The sequence below is a fragment of the Mustela putorius genome, unplaced genomic scaffold (assembly GCF_011764305.1).
Source record: "Mustela putorius furo isolate JIRA1106 unplaced genomic scaffold, ASM1176430v1.1 tig00003942_pilon_pilon_pilon, whole genome shotgun sequence".
Classification (NCBI taxonomy): domain Eukaryota; kingdom Metazoa; phylum Chordata; class Mammalia; order Carnivora; family Mustelidae; genus Mustela; species Mustela putorius.
This window is the reverse complement of record NW_025422087.1, coordinates 20,074,806-20,099,288: the sequence shown is the minus strand read 5'-3', so window position 1 is coordinate 20,099,288 and position 24,483 is coordinate 20,074,806. Positions and strand designations below refer to the sequence as shown.

At 37.9% G+C, this 24,483-nt stretch overlaps 1 protein-coding gene across 5 annotated transcripts in view; it reads right to left on the bottom strand.

Moving 5' to 3' along the window:
• The window catches only part of RASAL2 (RAS protein activator like 2), a 359,235-nt gene that overhangs the window by 156,390 nt on the left and 178,362 nt on the right, over positions 1-24,483 (bottom strand). For all 5 annotated transcript variants that reach the window (XM_004761975.2, XM_004761976.3, XM_013061135.2 and 2 more), the window contains exon 3: positions 16,489-16,615. In XM_004761975.2, the coding sequence (XP_004762032.1) occupies positions 16,489-16,615 (127 nt within the window). The remainder of the gene's footprint in view (positions 1-16,488; positions 16,616-24,483) is intronic.

Below are 24,483 nucleotides of genomic sequence, written 5' to 3'. Positions count from 1 at the left end.
GGTATTAGGTAGGCATAGATACAACAGAGCAGTTTTAAATTTATTGCTAATCCTTGGAAAAGCTTATGAAAATAAAAGTGTAATTCTGATTTTAACTGAAGCAACACATTTAGTTGTAAAAGCTCATCTTTCACTTATAACCCTATGTTATATCACTGACATCAAGCCTTATTAGAGGAGGCCAAATTTTCTCCTCACTCACAGTGTACCTGCAGTTGCTTTTTTGGGAGGCTTATCTAGAACTTTTTAGCTTGCGGTGGACTCCAAGGTTATTTTTATCTAATTGTTATGTGCATGGCCAATGATATTCTGATGTTTTAAATACACTTTTCTGTCTCCATTTCCTTTCAGTCACAGTCAATGAATTACTTCAATGGCTTTCTCCCCAGTTCATCGGGCTTACTTACTTACTTACTTCTCTACAATTCCTACTTTTGAAAATTAATTATAAAAAGATTTGATTAATATGGTTTTGACTCTTTGATGGCACTACTCTGATTAAAGTAAGAAGGAAAAAATCAAAAGGCCTTTAAGGGAAAAAATGAACTGAGATTAATAATCGTTCTTTATTACCAGCTCTCTTTCTTTCTAATTCAGTCTTTTACTTCCTTCCTATCTTATGAATGCAACTTCTTTTTACTCTTTTCTACCTTGAATTTTTCCTGTTACCCTCTACTCTCTAGAGTTAGAAAAAATATGTCAAACACAGACAAAATACAAATTTTTTAAAAGCAGATAGAAAAAAATGAAATAGATGGAAATTTCCTGTTGTACTACGTGAAATATCAATTAAAATGGGGAAGAGGGGGCGCCTGGGTGGCTCAGTGGGTAAAGCCACTGCCTTTGGCTCAGGTCATGATCTCAGGGTCCTGGGATCGAGTCCCGCATCAGGCTCTCTGCTCAGCAGGGAGCCTGCTTCCTACTCTCTCTCTCTCTGCCTGCCTCTCTGCCTACTTGTGATCTCTCTCTGTCAAATAAATAAATAAAAAATCTTAAAAAAATTAAAAAAAAAATTAAAAAAAAATAAAATGGGGAAGAGTTAACATTCAAATTTCTGAAGAGGAAAGACAATGGGCTGTAGATTTCAGAGAAAAGTAAGTAATCAAATCAATTCAGTAAACACAACACCTTAATGAGAAAGCCGGGAGCTTCTCTTGTTAAGTGTGGTTACTGTAGAAATCAGATAACAGGTGGGTGTCAGGGTCTTAACAAAACATTCTTCATCCCTGGAGGCAGCTCCAGTCTGTTTTGGACACAAACCCAATGAGATTTTCCTCCAATATGATTCATAAATCCTTGTTTGAAATATAAACTAAAATGGCTTCGGTAAACAGCTTAGTCAATCCTGGACTACCAAAAATGGGGGGGGGGGGGGAAGGTAAGAAGAGGGCACAAGTGAGAGACCAACTGAAGTAAGCAATGTTTAGTTAATTTTGCTCAAAGTATCTGAATCATATATTTTTCTTTTGGAAAAGGTTCCATGGCAGCCAAGGGCCTGGATTAAATCCCCCAAATAAATCTCGAGATGTATTATAAACAACTCCATCCCCATCTTTCTACCTCTATTATGGAAGAGAATGCTGAATTATGACTACACTTTAGAAGAAAGGAATTTGCCCAATTGTGTAAGCAAAAGTAGAAAAAAACAAACGAGGAAAGTCATGAGATACAGAAGCAGGATGTTTCCTAACATGTCGCACGTCAAATTTCTTTATTGGGTTGACTTAAACCCATCCAAGCAAACTGAGAAATATAATTCCTACTCTATTACGTCACTGGTTCCATGATTTTGTAAGAATCAGAGAGAAGTGAGGTTTGTCTCAAATCAAAATTTATGTTGTTTGTCCTGCATTCTTCTTTCAAATCAAAATAAAAATCTCATTTGATAAGGAAGCTGAGGCACAGTTAATAATGACGAGAAATGGAATCCGAATCCAGGTTGGGGCAACTTCAAAGCTTGTGCCGTTTCCAGTGCCCCACAAGTGCCTCTGATAAAGGCAGTCCTTCCAGAAAGAACAGAGAGTTCTACTCACAAGAATGAATTTTCTTTCTTAAAGTAATTAACCCTCTGTCTGTGAATTACTGCTAAATCTGCTCATGATTTTGATATGCTTATTAATCACTTAAAAACCAAACTCCAACAACAGCACGTGTACATGCTATCAAGCTCAAATGTGGCGAAAGAAAAGGTCATTTTCTTTCATTAAAGGAATTAATTTTCTATTACCGTTCTGTATAGAAACATGAACATCTCAAACACAAGCTGTGTCCTACTAATAAAACCTTAAAAAGAAGCACAGATACCTTGTGCACTAGTAAAACCAATGATGTCAACAAGCGGCACAGAGGAAGAGTTTACATCAGACATTAGCAAACAGGCACCCCAGGATGCTGTGACCTGCTAGCTTGGACCTTGCAGTTACCAGCGTCGCTCTCACCAGAACCAAGTTGCAGCCGCAACTGTTTAGAGTTCTTGTTGCGTGCTCGCTTCGGCAGCACATATACTAGAGTTCTTGCTGCACAATGGTATTTAGTAAGTCTCTAAGTGAATTAATAAAATATTTCTCTGGAGTGGATGTGGTTATCCCTACAGGAAAAAGAAGAACTTTCCACATCTAAAATGAAGCAGCAGCAGTCCTGTCGGCTAAGAGGTTCCAAGCTAGTAAAGAAGATACGTACCAACAATTTGCTACAAACATCAAAGACATACATTCAGTATTAGAGGGACAAAAAGAGTGGTTGATTTCTCAGATGGAAATAAATGCTGGTGAATTCTGATTAGTGGAATGAAGAAAAAGACTGCCAAAGCCCAGGACACATGGGATTATCATACATGCCCCCAACATTGAGGAAATACTAAAAAGTAATTTTCCCAATATTGGGGGGGGGGTGGGGAAGAAATAATATCTTAACATAAGGTTAACTTTAGACAGTAATCCAGATTCATAAAGTGGTTGTTTGAAATACAATAGCTATGCGACAACCCTAGTTCATATTTTATTTATTTAGTTTTTGTATAGGTCACTGGCAAATCTATAATCTGAAGTGGGAAGCTGGGACCATTTTAAGAGCTGGAAGAGGATTATTTTGTTAGCCTAATATGACTTATTAGGCTCATCACTAATACTACTTGGAAAACTGTGAAATGAAACAAAATAAAATTACTTATAAGTAATTTTTCTTACTAATGGTCTCTGAATTCTCATTATCCAATGTTACAAGAAACATAATAAAAAAAATCCTAACTAAGGTAAAAAACTGCATTCTCCAACCTTATATGAGGAAAAGATTTCTACAGGAAATCTATACAGAATTAATTCTTCTGTATTTTACTATCGTGGTCTTTGGGTTTTGAATTTGTGAGAAGAAATATAAACAAAAATGATACATTAAATCATAAGCACAGCATTTATGATCCCCAGAATACCTGTTCCCCAGCATTATTTCAGTTAGGTCTTATTTAACGTAGAGGTAAAGAGAAGAAAACATCCTTTCTAATATTCCTGAAAAATCCAGTAGAGTTCCTTTTATAATCTATTACATTATAATCATCTAACATAAAAATGTCAAAAGAGTTTCTAGTCTTCTTTAGTCAGAGTCAATATCTCTTCTTTACTGCAGATAAATAAAAACTAAGCTGTTTTAATGGTCAACTAAATGTCCTGCTACAAATTTGTGACTGGAGAGTGAGATGAAACCCAGCTAATTTTAAAGCAGTGTATTTTAGTAATGCCAAGCTCACTGGCTGGTATCAATATAACATACCTTTCCAGTTAATTGTCTAAGATTGGAATTCATTGTTTTCCCTGTGTTTGAAATTCAACTTAAAGAACTGAACTGTTCCTTTCAGGATAGGTAGGTTTCTTCTTTCCCTTTTTCTCTTTCTTCATCTTTATTAAAGATATGAGTATTTCTATCATTGTTACTACTTATGAATACTAACCCATTCACTTGATTAAAAGTTAAAAGGTTAGGGGCACCTGGGTGGTCAGTGGGTTAAAGCCTCTGCCTTCCGCTAGGGTCATGACCCCAGGGTCATGAGATAGAGCCCTAGGGTTCTCTGCTCAGCAGGGAGCCTGCTTCCTCCTCTCTCGCTGCCTGCTTCTCTGCCTACTAGTAATCTCTGTCTGTCAAATAAATAAATAAACTCTTAAAAGTTAAAAGGTTAAAAAGAGTATGATAATGACGAGTTTGTCTCCTTCACATTCTGACCCACTGGGTCCCCAGTTTTCTCCTCAGAAGCAACCACTGCTAAAGCTTCTTCTGTATAGTTCTAGGGTTGCACACACACACACACACACACACACACACACACACACACACACACACACACACACAAAATATATACTCACACACAGTTATATGCATATGGCATATTTTTACCCAAATCATAGTACAATATACATGCATTTCTGACTTGCTCCCTGCCCCCAACTCCTTAATAATGTATCTCGGAAGTTGTTTCAAATTACTACACACACAGAGCTACTTTTTTCTTGATAGGGGCATGCCTCGTAGTCCATCATGCAGACTTAACATGAGTCATTTAAATAATCTCCTACGGATGGCTATTTCGGTTGGGTCTGCTCTTGTGTTATTATAAACAAAACTATTACTTTCACAAGACTTGCTAATATACATGGCAATCCCTAGCCCTCCTCTTCTAACACTGTTCCTTCCCCAGGAACAGCTACTTCTATCTCTTTTAGCCAGTTCTTTTGGTAGTTATCATCAAATCTTAAATAATATGGTTGTATTGATAGTTACAATTTTTCCCATTTTAGACATCGTTTTTGACTTTCCTCTAAGGAAGATAAGAATTTGTTTCTTTCCTCTATTACTACCCTAGAAGGTGCACAGACACTTCCTACCCTCTCACAGTCCCTATTTAGTTCCATAGTAATTTTGGTAAGGATAAGCAATATTGTGACTACATGTGCTATGCAGAGTGTAGTCACACCGTGAATCCTACATAGGATACGTAGAATATAGGATACAGGATACAGGATACAGGAGGAGAGATCCTGAAGGCAGACTGCCCAGGGTTCAAATCCTATCTTTGTCATTTGTTAGCTGCCTAGGTATTTAGACAAGTTACTTAACCACGATATGCCAGTCTCCTTACCTATAAATCAGTACCTTGTAGATTTACAAAGATTAAAAATTTAGTATATACAAAGTGCCTAATATGTAAAAAGTGCTATACAACCATTCTCTATGTCCTGAACTACATTTTTGTTTTTCCTGTAGTTGTTGCCTGATTATTATTCATTTGTTTAAATTTCTACATGCTTATTGTTAATTCAATCCCAAATTTGCTTTAGTCCTATTTTTGTTGTTTAAATTCACACCATTATATCAATTTTGTCTTCTTGGAGAAGTCTTTTCTATAGCCTTCTGACTACTGTAATCTGAACTGGCTGTCTTGTTTTACAGCTGGTATTGTTGTTTATTTAACTCAGCTCTCGCTATAGTGTTTTCCTAAGGGGGTCCCTTTGTCTTCTCCCTTGTGTTGGATCTCTTATTCCACATCCTACTCACTCCTGGTGAAGAACAGATTCCATTAGCTTTAGGAGAAATGATGTGTAGGAGGTAATTTTTTGTTTAAATCTTGTATGCCTGAAAATGTCTATTTTATTCTCATGTGTGAATAATGGCTTATAGCTAAACATAGAATTCTAAGTTGGAAGTTATTTTCCTTCAGAAATTTGAGGACACTCTTCATTGTTTCCTAGCTTCTGATGTTGCTGAAAGGAAGTCTTAGGCCATTCTGATTTCTGATCCTTAGAATATAATCTGTTTGTTCTTTCTTTGGAATTTTGTAAGACTGTCTCTACGTCGAGATGCCTGGGTAGCTCAATTGGTTAAGCATCTGCCTTTGGCTCAGGTCATGATCCCAGGGTCCTGGAACTGAGTTCCACATCGGGCTCCTTGCTCAGGAGGGAGCCTGCTTCTCCCTCTGCCTGCCGCTCTCCCTGCTTGTGCTCTCTCTCTCTCTCTCTTTCTCTTTCTGACAAATAAATCATTTAAAATATTTAATTTTTTAAAAAGGAAAAGAAAAAAAAGACTGTTTCTATGTCACTAACAACAAATTAAAATTGAAATTTCCCCCAAAAATGTGACTTGCCATAGGAAGCTCTTTCAATCTGGAAACCCTCATCTTCACTTATGGGAAATTTTCTTGAATTACTTTGCTAATGATTTCCTTTCCTTGTTTTTCTTTTTCTGGAAGTCATTGTTTTCATGTGGGACTTCCTAGACTAGCACTCTAATTATTTTATCTTTTTTCCCCTCTACTTTCTGGGATATTTCCTTATTTTCATCTTTTAATCCTTCTATTGAGTTTTATTTGTTACAATTTTTTTTTTCAATACATGGAAGCTCTTGGGCTTTGTATCACATTCAGTTCTAATCTCATGTATATAGTGTTTTATCTGTCTGATAGTGATGCTTTTTCTTTACATTTTCTATTCCCTGCCTGTCTCTGTTCCTCCAAGTTTCTTTTTTCCTTTTGTTTGTTTTGATTTTTCTCTTTCATGTTGGAGGCTTTTCTTCAGATGTCTACTAGTGTTGGGAATGTCCCTATCGTGAGATCTTTCCTCTTAGGATGGTTAAAATCCCCAAACACTACTCTTCCAGTCTTTTGCCTGAAGGGTAGGGGCAAGCGAGGAAAGACAGATGGAGGGGGTCTCATCATTCTGTCTGCAGATACTCACTTAATTTCCTTGTATTTGGAAAGTGTTCTGTACTCTCAGTTTTGCCTGGTATGCCCCAGCCCGGAGACTCTTAGGTTCCCGCCCTGACTCTCCCCAGGGTGGGGCGGAATTAATCTGCAGTCTTAGAATAGAGGCAGGGGTGGGAGTAATTGCTCAGTGGAATGGGGAAGAGGAGACCTAGGGATCTCTTCCATTTGTTCCTGATACCAGCAATTCCTGAACTATTTAAAGATTCTGTAGTGAAAATCAGGTTTGTTCTTAGCTTTCTTCATTGCCAGACTAAGATTTGGCTTTCTCAAGTCAGCTAGGTTATTTACCACATTCCGTTCGCTTTTCAGCTTTCAATTTATTGTTGTTATTATTTCATCTGGTTGCTCTCTTCCCTCTCATTGGCCTTACCCTTCAAGCACCATGTCTTTAAAAGAAAATCCCTTGGGGCACCTGGGTGGCTCAGTGGATTAAGCCGCTGCCTTCGGCTCAGGTCATGATCTCAGCGTCCTGGGATCGAGCCCCGCATCGGGCTCTCTGCTCAGCGGGGAGCCTGCTTCCTCCTCTCTCTCTCTCTGCCTGCCTCTCTGCCTACTTGTGATCTCTGTCTGTCAAATAAATAAATAAAATCTTTAAAAAAAAAAAAAAAAAAAGAAAATCCCTTTACTATATAGTTATCATGGAGTTTCTGGAAGGAATACAATTAGATGCTTATGTTCAAACCACCTTTTTCTTCCCAGAAGTACAAAGTCATTCTTTTTTTTTTTTTAAGATTTTATTTATTTATTTGACAGAGATCACAAGTAGGCAGAGAGGCAGGCAGAGAGAGAAGGGGAAGCAGGCTCCCTGCTGAGCAGGGAGCCCGACATGGGGCTCGACTCCAGGACACTGGGATCATGACCTGAGCCGAAGGCAAAGGCTTTAACCCACTGAGCCACCCAGGCGCCCCATCCAAAGTCATTCTTGAGTGCTCACGCCACTCAGTCCTCCTCCCCACTCAATTCTCCAAACACCACTCTAGTGTGCTATGATTAATACTGCATTAGGGCTAGTCCTAAGAGGCTGCTCGCCTGGGCATCACATGGTAAGAGGATTCTACTCAAGCACTCTTGGGCATGGATCCCCTTATAGCTTGAAGGTACAGGCTGGGTTGTATTGAGTTGCATGTACATGGGGCGTCTCACGATGTGGGACCAAATTTGAAAATTCTAGCCTGGAATCTGTTACAAAATATATAGTCAAGGTGGAGGCACACAACCTATTTTATTTTGGTGTGTTTAAAAAAAAAAAAGTTTGTTAGAGACTAACTTAAATATTAAGACATCAGATACAGCTTTGTAATAAACCTAGCAAGCAGCTGGTCCACAACTCTCTTCGCCTGGTCTTCTGCCTTTACAACAACCCTGACAATAGCCTATACAAATGACCTACACAAATCAGAAAAGGAATCTCTCATTTAGGAACTTTACTGCCATCTTCTGGAAATTTTATGAAATAACTACAAATCAATGCCCTGAGCCTCCCCCCGGTCCTTGGGCAATTCCAAGTAGCAGTGCGTTGGAACCACCTTCAAAGAAGTGAATAAATCTCTGCTGTACCAGAATGAGGATGGGGAAGAGGATAAAAGAACAAACTGGGAACCCAAACTTGCATTTACAAATCGAAAGGAACTGTGATCTGGCACCCTGACTTAAAATGAGAACTGATGTCCTCAGAGAAAAAACTGTTCTACTCATCTAAATCCAGCTCATCAGAGTAAAATAAAAATTTGGCTTTAGTAGGTTAGCTTGAGAACTGAAGAACTAGTTTTTATTTTATTCCTACTAGTTTTGAGTTCTAAATAACTTCCAAAAGAAATCTAGGAACGTGTGAAAAAGTTAACTGACAGTGTGGAATTCAGTTGGCTAACAAACGCAAGCTACCTCTTTCCAGTGGACAAACCTGATTAAATCAGGTTGGCAGGCAAGTCGGTTCTGTTACAATGCTTGTACTGAAAATGTGAACGTTACGCCACAGCTGACATAACAGGGCACAACCTGTGATTATGTGAATTTGTTTGTTTATGCATGATTTTGTCTGTGAGAAACACTAGGTGAACAAAGAACAGTGTGCCCACCTGAAGCAAGCCACAGAGGAACACACAAAATGCTCGGACACGTCATACTTCAAACCCCTACCAGCTACTGCACTTCACCATGTGTGCCACAAACCACGCTCTCCCACAGCAATGTTCTATTCAGGTGACAAAACCCCTCTCCCCAACACTTCATATCAACTTATAAATTATTCTGATGCTGGGCGCCTGGGTGGCTCAGTGGGTTAAGCCACTGCCTTGGGCTCAGGTCATGATCTCAGGGTCCTGGGATCAAGTCCCGCATCAGGCTCTCTGCTCAGCAGGGAGCCTGCTTCCCTCTCACTCTGCCTGCCTCTCTGCCTACTTGTGATCTCTGTCAAATAAATAAATAAATAAAATCTTTTTAAAAAAATGTATTCTGATGCCTACTGCCACAAGTAAATTTCTCAGGTTTTTTTCAAGGTAAAGTACTATATTTATTCTAGTATTTATATATTTTGTAACCACTTAACACATGTAAAAATGTGCTACTATTTTTATCTAGTTTCCATTCTTTTTAATGTGTCATTGACCAAGTTTTTTAGTACAGTGCCTCTGATCCCCTTCTTCCCTAAGCCCTGTGATTTTTATTATGCAATTTTGCATAGTGTTGTGATTTTTAGAAATACATATGCCACATTATAGAACTCACTGTATGTGGCTATTTTAACCTAGAGTCAAGCCCATTCTTTGAGGATATTATCATCAGCATTACCTGCATATCTTAAGAGAATTTTACAGACTTCAAATAATTAACATATACTGGTTCATGGTTTTTAAGAGAACTCAAAACTACCTAACCAAAAGCTTCCAGGGACATATTCCAGGGTCTTCCATCTTAACTATTCATGGTATTTTTGATAATTCTTGAATTCATTTGACCTTTCCTCAAAAATGTATATATCACTGAAATCTAGAAATTATAGAGTGTAAGTATAAAGGCTAGATATTATGCAGCTATCTAAGCATGAGCTTACTTACTAAATGTTGGTGATAGTCCTAGTTTATTAAGACATTTAAAAAAAACAAGGGCTGCCATTATCCACTGAACTCTAACATTCTGAGCTAAAAATATCAGGCTACTGATTCTTTTTCATAACTGTTTTGGTCATTTAAATATGTATTACCCTAAATTGCAAGCTCTGCCTATACAAAGTTCTATATAGATAAATATATATTATAAATCCATTATATATTATGTCATATTATATATCATATACAGATATTTATAAAAGTTTAGTATTAGTCCATTTATATTTATATTAGCCAATTTATATTACCCTAAAGCACAAGACCTGTTCTATTGGTTTTATATATATATTATATAATATTATATTATGCATATTATATATATATGTTTAATATTAGCTAATCTAAATATTGAGTACTATACACAGGAATTATTTATTGGCATTTTTAATTCTATTATTTGAAGGATTAAATGGAAGGATATATTTTTATATTAAATCTTTATTATTCACATGTCCCCTTCTTTCAATATTATTATTACCACCCTATTATTTATCCATTACCACCCTATATATTTACAGATGCTATATATTTCTAGCACCTTGAAAATATCTCAAAAATTATCTAGATACTCCTAATAATGTCTTGGGAATAAAAAGAGGCTCATCATTTGTTTATACATAAAGTTAGAACTGAGGCTACTTTAACAGAGAAAGAAGATCAGAGTTAAAGCTAAGGTTTGAATAATCAGTATCCTCTAATAATTTTGATTAAAAGAGTTACATTTAATAATAATTTTATAATCAGCTTAGGGAGGATATTCTGCTTTAATATTAATTTTCTTCAAAGTTGCCTCAGCTTTTTATCACTTAGGTTAAAAAACTGAGCAATCCATGGGGAGCCTGGGTGACTCACTGGGTTAAGCCTCCGCCTTCGGCTCAGGTCATGATCTCAGGGTCCTGGGATCGAGTCCCACATCAGGCTCTCTGTTCAGGTGGGAGTCTGCTTCCCTTCCTCTCTCTCTCTGCCTGCCTCTCCTCCTACTTGTGATTTCTGGCTGTCAAATAAATAAATAAAATCTTAAAACAAACAAACAAAAAAACAATGAAACAACAACAAAAAAAAACCCTTAGCAATCCATAGGTACGGGGTTGGCTTTTCCTCAATGTTTTTCCAATTTGGTCCCTTTTTTGATGGTATTTTAAAATTTTGGGCTTCTTCATTTACATAAACATAAGAATTGTGGACAGCTAACTTTGCCTCTAAAAGGCTTGAAATATTCTCTCCTAGGGTTTGCTAGTGTATATCAAAGGCATACTATGTTAGATTATAATTTTTGCATATTTATCAAATGCTTCTGGGTTTTGAGGAGTCCATGATATGGAAGCATATATACTTATCACAGACACAGTTTTTTAAAAATCTAGTGATTTTGTAAGAAAGACCATTGGGGAAACTTTATGATTTTATCATAATATAATAAAACAGAGACATGAGACTCTGCAGTTTTGAGGTACCAGATGTCTGGCTTTGAATTTGCCAGTTCAATTCGAACCTTCTGTCTGAGAATTGAGAAAGCACGGAGTTATGGGTGTTTGGCATTTTGTAAGTAATCCAGCTTTTTGGTTATGTTTAATGTTTACATTATGCTTATCACATTTATGATGTTACCTGCAACTAAGTATTCTTGCTCATTTCAGGCTCGAACTTAGTTTTGCCCATCTAAGCCATGAGAGCATGAACCTTCCTGTTATGTCAGAGAAATGCTGTAAACAGAACGGACAGTGCCCAGCTCACCTGTGTGCTATCCACCAGCCAGCCATAGACAATATATGGTAGTAGATATGGTTTCCTCCATCAATGTACACTTTACAAAAATGCTGCCCATTGCTCCGCTTTCCCCCTTCCCCTATCTCCCAGTGTTGTTTGAAGGTATTTGATGGTTTTCTTTTCTTTATGATTTCATTCATTCATTTTAGGAAAAGAGAGCAAGAGTGTGAGCAGGGGGAAGGGCAGAGGAAGAGAGAGAATCTCAAGCAGGCTTCCTGCTAAGTGTGGAGCCTGATGCGGGCCTCGATCCCAGGACCCTGCGATCATGACCTAAGCCAAAGGCAGATGCTTAACCAGCTAAGCCAGATAGGCCTTTTTTTTTTTTTTTTTAAAAAAAGCTGAATTCATGTAGGTTACATTTACATTGAAAATTAAACTTTACTAGTTCTAGTTCACGTGGTCAACTTAGATATCTCCCAATATTGTTAGTATGCAAAGACCCTAATATCTGAAGAAATAATTTCCTTTTGAAAATTACGCTAATCATTCTTTGCATGGTTTGAATTTGAAAAATCTTCACCAGGGTTAAGTAGTTTTTTCCAGGTTTTCAAAGTCGAGAGGAGTGCTCTAGAGATGATGTTCATATGCCTTAAGAAAACATCTCGTTTTCAGTGGGGAAGAATTTGGTATATCAAAATCTGTGTCAAATGCCAGTTTATACGTAAATTTTAGTACCACTCCCCACTCGGCTGCCTCATACCCCATACACACTTCTTTTCCCTGTTTCTGACATTTATTAGGTACTCATCAGTATAAATTTGCCCATGTTAAACAATGTCTAAGGCACAAATATATGCCTTTCCATCTTTTTACATTCCAAAGTTCTCTAACCAGTTTGAAATCTCTGATGTACAGTTACATTGGCAGCCACTATAAAAGTTCTTCCCAGATCTTTTACTGTCCAAGAGCTCCTTTCTGTTTTAAATCCTCTGAAGTAGAGTAAAAGGGACATGTTTTTCATGAGTGGGCATTTCTCCATAGATGACTGTCTCATACCTGAAAACAAAGTGTGTTCTATGATTTTACATCTGCAAAACCAGATCAGTGTTTGGGGTTCCTCTACAGAAGAAGACCAAAGAGAATCCAGAGCTTGCAAAGTACAAGAACCACGCCAAGACCAGAAGGGTTGCCCCATACACACTTGATGCAACTGTCTTATTTGGAAACAAAATTCTGGATTTTTGTTCTCATTGCTAGTGCTTCTTCATCTTCTTAACCTCTATATGTCATTCCAGGACTTCATCTTCTACCTACACACATTTCCCTGGTGATTTCATTTAACCTCATGGCTTTGAATACCATCTCTTTGCTAAAGGTCTACAACTGCTATCTCCAGTCTGTACTTCTCTCTTGATTTCTACTTGGGTGTCTAATAAGACTGTCAAACTCAGTATGTCCAAAATTGAGCTCCTGGTCAATCCCATTTTCAAATGTGCTCTTCCTAGTCCATCCCATTTAAGAAAAAATCACAATTTCATTCCCCTAGCTGCTCTATCAAAATTCTTCACTCTTCTACTTCTTACGTCCCACATCCAATCCAACAAGGACATTCTGTTGGTTCTACCTTCAAATCCAGAATCTGGCCACTTCTCAGCCCTTCCACTACAACCACTGCAGCCCAAGTGCTAGCATGTCTTGTGTAGATTATTGCCGCGGCATCTGAACCGGTCTCTGAATTCTCATTCTTGCATTCTTACTCATACTAGAGAAGCCAGTGGCTCCCCATCTCACAGAGTAGAAGCCAAAGCCATTATGATGACCTCCAACACCATCATGATCTGCTTGCCAAAGAGCTCAGTGATGTCATGATCTACTACTCTCCCCGTTGTTCATTCCATGCCAGCATCACTGCACATTCTTCTTCTGTTCCTGTAATACCTCAAGCATATTCCTACATTATACTAGCTGTTTCTTTTGGTGGAACACCTCACCTTCAAGTAGCCACATGACTTACTCATTATTTTACCAGATTTTTACTCAAATGTCACTTAACAAAAGGCATTCCTTGGTCACCTTAGCTAAAATTACACTTCCTTCACACTTCTTATCCCCATTCCCTATTTTGTTTATTTCTTTGTACTCATCACCACCTAGCATAGCATAAATTCCACTTACTACCCTTGCTTATTATTGTCTGTTATTCCTCAACAGAATGTAAGCTCCACAAAGGGACAGATCTGTGTCTATTTTTTTCACTGTTATATCTTGAGTGCCTAGAACAGCATCTGGCACATAGTTGTCACCCAATAACTATTTGCTGCATAAATGAAAGGGTTTTTAAAAAACAAAAAATAGGGAGGCCTGGGTGGCTCAGTTGGTTAAGCGGCTGCCTTCGGCTCAGGTCATGATCCCAGTGACCTGGGATCAAGTCCCACATCCGGCTCCTTGCTCGGCAGGGAGGCTGCTTCTCCCTCTGCCTTTGCCTGCCACTCTGTCTGCCTGTGCTCACTCGCTCTCTCTCCCTCTCTCTGACAAATAAATAAATAAAATCTTGAAAAAAAAATAAAAGCCACACAATAACAACACATACTCTAATTAGTCATCAATAATCTATCTTCCTAAATACCTAAGAATCTTCCAAAGGCAGAGATTTTATCTTACATCCCTTTTCATTCTTAGGGATTGGGATAGAATGTTATATATAATAGAATGTTACATATACTCAGCTAAATACTTGAAGCAGAAAATTTTGCCTAAAGACAAATCCCTAGGAGACAAAGGTAGAACAGAATTATCTAATTCAACATTAGACTGGCATGTAAGGAAGGATGGCTCTAAAAGTAGTCTTTTCCCCTCTGATACTTATGAGCCATAGCTTCCCGTGCTAATTTAGGACATCCACTCTGAAAATGATCATGGACATCATGAATCTGGATGGCTACCGCACTTGTAGTCAAGGACAGAGGTATAAGGTTGGCTCTGGACTAGACAACTTGGCCACTCATTTTAGTTTATCTCTGGGACCAGCATCTGGAATGGTGGAGATTTTTAAAGAATCACTATATAGTTCTCTCTTCTATAAAACTGTTATAAATCTTCAGACTATGATTATACTTCCTCAAAAGTAAGTGACTTTTGTGGGCCAAAGCTCAAACAGTCAAAGGTCCCTGAAGAAGTGGCAAAGAGAGTCATCAATCTAACATTACAAGTAATGACAGCAAAAGAGGTGAAAGAAGGTGACTCTTAGCCAGTACAAGCCACACAGAGCCTATATATGAAATACAAATGGGCTACAAAATGGTTACGCCCAGACAAGTTTGCAATGTAATTTAGGCTCACACCTAAACTGGTTTGAACACATGTTAAGGAAGTACAGTGGAAATAAGATGAGAGGAAATCTTGATTTTCCCAAGAATGAATCCTTGGAGAAAAGTGTTTGTTCACCTAATTTCTAGAAAAGTACAATCGTTACAGGATAAGAAAATAATAATAAATAATGGATTCAGGTTCTGACCAAGAGTTCTGAGTTCCATTTAGAGAATGAAAAGAAATGAAGAAAAAGGCAAAACAACAACAACCCAACAAAACAAACAAAAAATCCCCAAAACAAACAAACAAAAAACCCCAACCCCAAAAACCAAACTCCGATTTTCTTTCTTTTCTTTTTTTTAAAGATTTTATTTACTTATTTGACAGAGAGAGATCACAAGTAGATGGAGAGGCAGGCAGAGAGAGAGAGAGGGAAGCAGCCTCCCTGCTGAGCAGAGAGCCCGATGCAGGACTCGATCCCAGGACCCTGAGATCATGACCTGAGCCGAAGGCAGCGGCTTAACCCACTGAGCCACCCAGGCGCCCCAGATTTTCTTTTTTTTTAAATGGCAGGATTTCCCTTGTTTTTAAAGATTTTGTTTATTTATTTATTTGACAGACAGAGATCACAAGTAGGCAGAGAGGCAGGCAGAGAGATTGACGGGGAAGCAGGCTCTGCACCGAGCAGAGAGCCTGATGCAGGGCTCAATCCCAGGACCCTGGGATCATGACCTGAGCCGAAGGCAGAGGCTTTAACCCAGTGAGCCACCAAACTCTGATTTTCAAAAATACAACCAAACTCACAGAGTAATCCATATTAAACAACATAGAGACAATAAATGATTCCATATTATCTACCTATCAAATGTCCAAGACTTAATGTCTAGGTTCACCAAGCAAATGAGAATACAACAATGCAAAGCACCAAAGCACTCCCTACTTTTCATATTCTTTTATCATATTTAATCTTAATTATGCTTCTTTAAAATTACCTGACGTAATAATCTAAATATCCACTGGTAAGCACACAAATCATCAAGCAGCACAGAAAAAATGTTGTTTTGATATTGACGTTAATTCCTTTGGTATATAACAACTGAAGTTTTTTTGGTTTTTTCTCCCCCACCCCATTTCTCCCTTCTGTCACCCACTCCAACCATGAATATAACTTACGTGGGACATGTAAAATTAGCTCAGCTAAATTAGCCTGATCCAACATTACATAAAGCAGCATCAGTAGCTGTGTGAACAGGACACAAACTACTTAATACCAAGTTTCAACACAACACTGGCTCCCCAATGACCCTCAGTGCTTCAACAAGATCGCTTAATCTTCTTTCAAAATTTAAAGCCAAGGAAAAACTCAGAAATAACACTTGACCTAGAAAGGGAAAGCAAAGGTACTAGCACCCAGATAAATTTTCTCTCTGTAAAATAACTTTGTCTCCACCTGATTGTAAAGAACAGAACTTTCTAATGACTACTAACTGCACGTTAACATACTATAGTTCAACATTCTTACTTAAAAGGAAAAACAGGATGTTTTGTGTTATCTTAACCCTTAATAAGAAGTCCATAAATTACCAGATAAAAGCTAGGAATTTTTTCCTTTTATTAGCTTACCCAGTTTGGTGGCGCCCTCTGGTGGGTACTCAGGAAACTGGCCCTCGGAAGGGACACTGACGGTTCTCCTCAGGCATCGCCCTTTGGTGGAATCTGTCTGCTGCTCCTGTCCTCCCTCCACAGGTATCTAGAGAACCAAAAGAAAAGGAGATGAAACTTGCCATAACTACCTTCTGACTGAATAATATTTTTAGTTAATAAAGACAGGAGTGTGTAATCATTAGAGCATAGTAGACAAAGCGTAGGACTCAAGTAGTAATAATGGTAAGATATTACCAACCCTTTGTCAGGAAGTATTTCTTTAAAAAGAAACCTGAAAGATCTGGAAAGGTGAGTATGTAAATTAGCTTACCTGAAGTACATACAAGTCATATCCAGGTGTGTACCTGCTTTGGGAGCTCTGAAAACAAAACACCCACACAAATAAAAGATTCTTTTATATCAGAAACTAGTTTGCAAGCTCCAATTCTGGCCACTGCTCAAGAAGGTAAATGGAAATCAAAGCCAACCAGACAGACTTAGCTGCAAAACTCAATTTAAGGAAGGTTTTGTTACATAAAAGGAGTAAAATCACCCAAATTCTCTTCAATTTTATAATTAAGCATTTGGAGATAGTGAATAAAACACATTTCAGTGGAAACTTGTATAGCTACTTAGATAAAAAGGCATATTTTCTTCTAAAAGTGAGATTAGTTTTTAAAATCCTAAAAAATTTTTTGCTGGCATAATTTCAGGAACAGATCAAGTGTTGTTTGTATATATGAGCTAAGAATTATGAATGGAGCAAAAGCTCCCTAATACCAATAACTATCTTAAAACTTACTCCCAGATTATAATTGTAAAGTAATGCAATGACCCTAAATTCCTTTGGGGGGGGGGTAAAAGATTATGCTAAAAGATTAAATCATTTTAGTTTCATGGGAGAGGGCAAAGACTTTTCACAAAGATATTTTACCAGAATTAACAACAGTATTGGTAACATCTTAAATCATTTGGCAAAATGAGTCAGTAATTAAATATGGTTCCCAATTTCTTCTGGCTCCAATATTGAAATTTCAACAAATTTCAATAATAATGATTAGCACTGAGTTCTTACTTTGCTCAAGGCTAAGGAATTTATGTGTGTGACATTATGAGCAAGTCGTTTTTATTATCATCCCCTTTTTACAGGTGAGGAATAATTTATTTCTCCAAATGATTACAGTGGACACATAGAGGATGGACATCAACTAATCCAGAAAAATTGGGATAGATATAGTCTTAACAGTAATATGGCTCCTGCCTTGCCTCAGTAGCCCTACACCTACAACTGGGGTCATGGGTATGATAGGAAGGGAAACCCTCTGTGTTATGGAGAATCTGAAGGGCAAAGTCCTAATATCTTCATAGAAACCGAAAGTTTGCACACTCTTTATAGGACCAAAAAAAGCGGTAACTATGGCTACCGCTTGCACATTTAGAAACCACAAGGCAGAATGAAGAAAGGTAAAATTCTAAAAAAGAAGGGGAGACCAAATAATAGCATCAAAAAGACATGAACTCTTCCAAAAGTACTCCAAAATATAAGACTTTACGAACAGGGATGCTGGCTGGGGTGGCTCAGTTGGTTAAGCTGCTGCCTTTGGCTCAGATCATGAGCCCAGAGTCCTGGGAGTGGGTCCTGCATTGGGCTCCTTGCTCAGCAGGGAGTCTGCTTCTCTCTCTGCCTCTGCCTGCCACTCTGCCTGCTTGTGCGCTCTCTTTCTCTCTCTGACAAATAAATAAATAAAAATTTTTTAAAAAGACTTTATGAACAGTAAGCTAAATCATCCATCCATCTTCAGGAGAGAAATTACACTATCTCTACTTGAGTAATTAAAAGAGTAGTACCAAGAGGTTAGATAACTCCTGCCTAGTTAAGAAAGACAAAAATATATTCTCGACCCACCTTCAAAGTGGGATAGAATGGGAATAAATGTTGGAAAGAAATAGTTTGAATCTTTGAACAAACAGATGAACCTAAATAAACATGGCCATTTTTGCTATAGCTCTATAAATGCCTATTATCTGAAATAAAGAAGGCCTAAGCCACACAGGGAAAAAAACAAAAAAGAACCCAGTGGTTATTTTTTATATTTTAGGAAGGAATGATCCATAATGATCTTTTCTGTGGAAATGTATAGTAACTGTATCCAGAAAAAAGAAAGAAACAGCTTAAACTATCCCTATGCTTTGTCTCTAACATTATTTAAGGAAGAGAAAAATAAAATATACCAAACTCCGTATTTGGGCCTAAAATTCACTCACACAACTATTTTGTCAATGTTTTAATGTAGATTCTTTGCCTCTCATTCTTGAAACTTAAAATATGATCAGTTTTATTCAAAGTATCACTCTTACAGGTTAGGGCATTTAACCTCTGACTCAGGATATGAGAGAGAACAGTGTTGACTTTTACTTTAAACCTGCATTTCTTAAAAATATTTTACTTTTACAACACTATTGATTGATTCTTACCTAAAATATTTTTTTAAAGCCTATTGATCTACTCTTTGAAAATTAGAGGGATCATATTCCAAGGATCTTCAAATGAACTAAGCTGGAGTTCACAAATCTTAGAACACAGCCAGAAGAATCCATTTTAGAAAGTCAACTTTAGAAAAGCAATTTTGTTCTTTCTGATTGCCCTAATTCAGTTTACTAGTTCACATTTGCTTGTTTATACTGAATAAGTCCTTAAATATTACTATCTTCCTGGTTTTAAAACACAAGAGGAATTTTTCTTTTCTTCTTCTTCTTTTGCTTTTGTTTTTTTAAATCTCTTTGCCTTTATACTATACTTCTGAATGCTCTTTTTCCTCAGGGGAGCAGGGAGGTTGGGTCAAGTGCTCTAATTAATTCCATTTTAAAGATTTATTTATTTATTTGAGAAGAGAGAGAGAATGTTGGTGGGTGGTGGTGGGGGGTAATCTGAAGCAGACTCAATGCTGAGCCCAACACAGGACTAGATCCCAAGACCACAAGATCATGACCTGAGTCAAAAGGCAAGAGTCAGATGCTTAGCTGACTGAGCCCCCCAGGGACCTCTTAATTCATTCCATTTTAGATGAGGAAAGAACGTAGTAGGGAGTAAATGGCTTCTCAGGCTTTTAAGATTTGTTAATAACAAAGTCCAACTGAATCTCTGACTCCTGGTCCTCTTTGTTAGTTCGAAACCATCCATGGCAATGAAGAGCAATAGGGCGCAAATAAATCAGGCTACTTAGAAAACATTATATGTATAATATACATCTCTACATTGTCTGCAAAATCCCCCTTCGTTTTGTTTAGAATTATATAGGAATCATTTTTATTTTATTTCAATCTGAGTACATACACATTACACAGATAGTCAAGTACAGGAAACCAAGATCATACTAACAGCAAAAGAAAGCAGTCCTGGGGCGCGTGCCTGGCGCAGTTGGTAGGTAGAACATGAGGCTTGAGATAGTGAGTTCAAGCCCCATGCTGGGTGTGGAGCCTACTTAAAAAAAGGAAAGAAAGCAGTTCCTAAAGAATGCTTTAAAAATGTTGGTGTCAAACAAACAAACAAATAAATAAAATAAATAAAAATGTTGGTGTCTATCCTTAGACAGGCTTTTTAATTTTAAAAGGGGGGGGGCGCCTGGGTGGCTCAGTGGGTTAAGCCTCTGCCTTCAGCTCAGGTCATGATCCCAGGGTCCTGGGATCGAGTCCCACATCAGGCTCTCTGCTCAGCGGGGAGCTTGCTTCCCCCTTTCTCTCTGCTTGCCTCTCTGCCTACTTGTGATCTCTGTCTGTCAAATAAATAAATAAAATCTTTAAAAAAAAAAAAAAAAGTACTTCCTCAGCTTTCTTATCTCCTTAAATAGTGGCTCTCAAAGCAAGTGGCTAATCTAGGCCCCAGCACCAGCATCAGCATCACCCGGGAAATTGTTAGAAATACACATCCTCAGGGCCTACCCACAACCTATTGAATCAGAAATCCTGCGGGGGGGGGGGGGGGTACAGCCCAGAAACGCATGTTTTAACATGCCTGCAATTGATTCATGTGCTTACTAGGGCTGAGAATCACTGCCCTGAGGTGTTCTTTCCTTCCTATCCTGGCTAAGCTTCTCCAAGTATCATCCATGACAGAGGTTCTCAACCTTGGCTGCAAATTATAATCACCTAACGGAGCTGTAAAAACACTGATGCCTAGACCACTCCTAAACATGTTGAGTTCAGGGGCTGGAGTGAAGCCTGGGTACTGAAATTTTTAAAACTTCCCAGGTCACTCTAACGTGCAAGGAAAGCTGGGAACCATGGACCTACTCTCAGTCCCTCTAGCACCAATTATTCATTTATTAATCCTTGACCACCAGTACTAAGTGGTGTGGAGGGATAAATGTGGAGACATAAATAAAATCACTTAGCTTTACTAACTCCCCCAACTTCTACATGTCTGAGGCATGATCTTTCTTGGTCTCTCAAGCTGCATGACTAGGGTGGTAAGGCTTTAAAGAGGTCTCTCACTGGAGTCAGGTCTCTGTCATTGTTCAGGACAACCACTCGAATCTCCACTTTCTTCTCAAGACTTCAGTCATTCTCTGAAATACCTAAGTAGTCTTGCCCGGAGCATGTGTAGTCCGGCCCTTGGCCAAAGACTTGCCAGTATCTTCTTTTCCAGCAGATTCTAGCACTTTCACCTATAGAATTCTGCTCTCTGCCTCCTCAGCACTATGCTTGGACTTCAGGCAGGGGAGCACAGTTGGAAAATGGTACATAGCAGTAAGCGAATGCAATGGAGATGACCACTGTCTTTGGCTGTGTATTGTCCAATGCTTGAAAACATATTATATAAATATATATAATCTCTAGTTTTATGGATTTGGTTGTGTTTTTTTGTTGTTTGTTTTGGTTTTTTTTTTTTTTTTGTTTTGTTTTTTAACAATGGGAGGGCTATTCTTGTACCAGTTAGTCCATCATGGCTGGTGCCCAAACCTCTTACTATCTCTTACCCAAACTACTAATACATCTTTTTATTGATGATGTTCTGCCCCTTAAATCTAACCTTTACATTGTCATCAGAGTTTTTCCAAAATGCAAATCTGCAAATGCAAATCTGATCACGTCATTGTTCTCCTTCACCTCCAGCTGTGGTTTTCCAAGGCATGATGGTATGTTTGTATGTATGAAGTATGTGACAGCAGGGAGCTATCTCTCTGCTTCAACCAGAGCATAATTCTGAGTTTATCTGCTATATAGGGCTTCTGCATAAGCTTTTCCACAAGGAAAACGTTCTTCTGAAAGTGTTTAAAACTATCTTACAGAGTAAGTGCAAACTCCCTAATACAGTATACCAGGTTTTCCACAACCTGGCCACTGTCTGAGTGTCCAGCTTCATTCAGATTTTACATCAAACATTTCCCTAATATATTCTCTATTTTGTAGTTCAGTGCTTTGCTTAGTTGGTTCTCTCAGCCTGAAATATCTTTCCTCACTCTCTTTTGTTATCTATACCTGCCAAGCAAACTTTTATTCATCTTAACGCTTAGGACAGGCATTACCTCTTCCAGAAATCTTCCCTTTCCACTAATTTCCTAAGGGAAGGTTAAGGTACACCTCCTTGAGGTTCCTCCAATAATCGATCTTTATCTGTCACTACATGTATTACACTGAATTATAATTATTCATTTGTATAACTAATCCCATATAAGTCAATAGCTTGTACCTTACCAGTCAATCCCCAAACCTTAAAATAGCTCCAATCCACAAAGGCATGAATGAAAATTTAATAGTTAGAGATGGGGGCCATGTTAGGCAAAGGAAAAAACCCAACATAAACCAAGAAGTTGTAAACCTACGACTTTTGTTTTCTTTTGGTACTGGAGTAGGCCAATTTAACTAGAGCCTCTGTAAGTGTGGTAGAACATAGAACACCAAAATACATTATGATTGTACTGAGAAGGTTTTAATACCAGGTCATACATAATTCAGGAAGCACTGGGAAACTGTTCCAGTTTTTCGATCAGAGGAATGGTTATCTCTTCATTGGTCTGACTCCTTCCTATCTCTCCCTTTTTCAAGACATTCTACAGATTAATATTCATAACACATAACTTTGATCAAATCTCTTCCTTTCTTAAGCTCCCCTTGGTAATGTCCCATTGCCAATAGCATCTTAATGACACAGATTACAGTCCTTTAGAATAAATGAATTTATTAATAGAATTTTATTCTACTAAGTTTATGTTATTTATCAAATTTAAAAATATTTATCTTATTTTCACAACTAAGTTTGCTATAGGGGTAGGAACTGTGTTTTATTCTTTGTAACTCCTAACTATGTATCTCCTGAATAATCTGAAAGTGGATCTGAAGGAAATATGCCATGAGTAATTTACCCTGGGATAAATAATAGTTGATTTCTGGCTGTTTGCACAAAGCCTAAATGCTATTTTCATCAATATATTTCTTTCCAAAAGCAATAAAAATATTCTAAGATATTCTGAAATTGCATTATTACTACCTTGCTTATACACTACCATCCAGCTTTCAAAATTCCAAATACAGAAAGTAGAGTCTGAATGGAGAAAAACGGAGCCATATTAATCCTTCCTAATGGCTTATTATTGCCAAAAGAAAGAAACACAAATTCAGCTTTCTTTTTGTATTTTTATGCTGGCTGTACCCTGAAGGGGTTCATGATTGTCCTCTCTGCCACTTTCCTCCACTCCTTAATCTCTCGTTTACTTGGTTTTATCTCTTGCAAGCAAAATGGAATTCAAATGGCCTCCTACACCCTCTTTGAACTGGGTTGGTGCCAAGCCAGCTGGGGCCTTTGCTGGCATCCGGGCAGGGAAGTATATTTCATAACACATAAGCAATGTCTATTTGGCACAATTTGCATGAAGCAATTTACTGAACCAATGAGTCATTTCTCAAGGTGATACTCCTGGCAGACTTCTCTTTCAGCATTCTGCCCAGACCTACCCTTCTGTTATATTCTCAAATTGGTAAGTGGTGTATTTAACACTCTTCCCATGTATATCCCCCAAGCAGACTTGTTCCCATTTCTGACAGGAAACATGCAGAGTTAAGAGGGAGCACTAAAAGATCCCACACACCGAATACATGAGTGATACAAGACTAATATAATCCTCCCACATTCCAGCAGTGCCTGGCTAAGGCTTCAGTTTAAATCCTTACAGAACCTCTTAATTATCTTTTGAACACAGCAATAAACACCCTGGTGATTAGTTGATTAAGGTTTAAAACAGCATTTTTAGGTGGTTTCAGCAGGAAATTCCTTAAATTCCGTGTTTCAATGAACTCTAAATTTTCAATGCAAAATTCCAAAGGTAAGTGTCACACTCTTCATGATAATGTGGGTGAAAGGTAGAAAAGGGACAGCGTACTCTGATCCTTCCACAAAAAAAAGTAGGTTTCTAATCTTTTCCTGTAATGAAATTAACACTATATTAAGTTTATCATTCAAAGAGCAGGTATTGCAATGGCTTTACATTTTCTTATTGGAGACACATAATCCAGTTTTTCCAACTTAATGGCAGAACATATGTGTCTCAGGGTATTAAACTGTCTCTTTATCTGCTTTGTACCCTCATCATCCCTTCGTCATCCCTTACCAGGTCTGCTGCAATAGTCTTAACTCATGTACGTCCTTCTAATCCCTTTCACTCAATTTTCCACATGATCAACAGAGTTACGTTCCTAAGAAGCAAATCTGATGATATTATTGCCCTGGTCTAAATCATTTCCAGAATAACATTCAAATTCTTTAGCATGGGCTTCAAGGCACTTTATTATTTGGTTCTTGCCAGCTATTGGCTATTTTCTTTCCTCTTGCAAACTTTATTCCAAAAATTCTGAATCTTTTGCAGTTTGCCAAAGAAATATGTTTCTTGACTTTGTATCCTTATACATACTTCGAATATCCTTCCCTACTTTTCTCCAGCTGAGCTTCTATTTGTCCCTGAAGACATGGCTCAATCATAA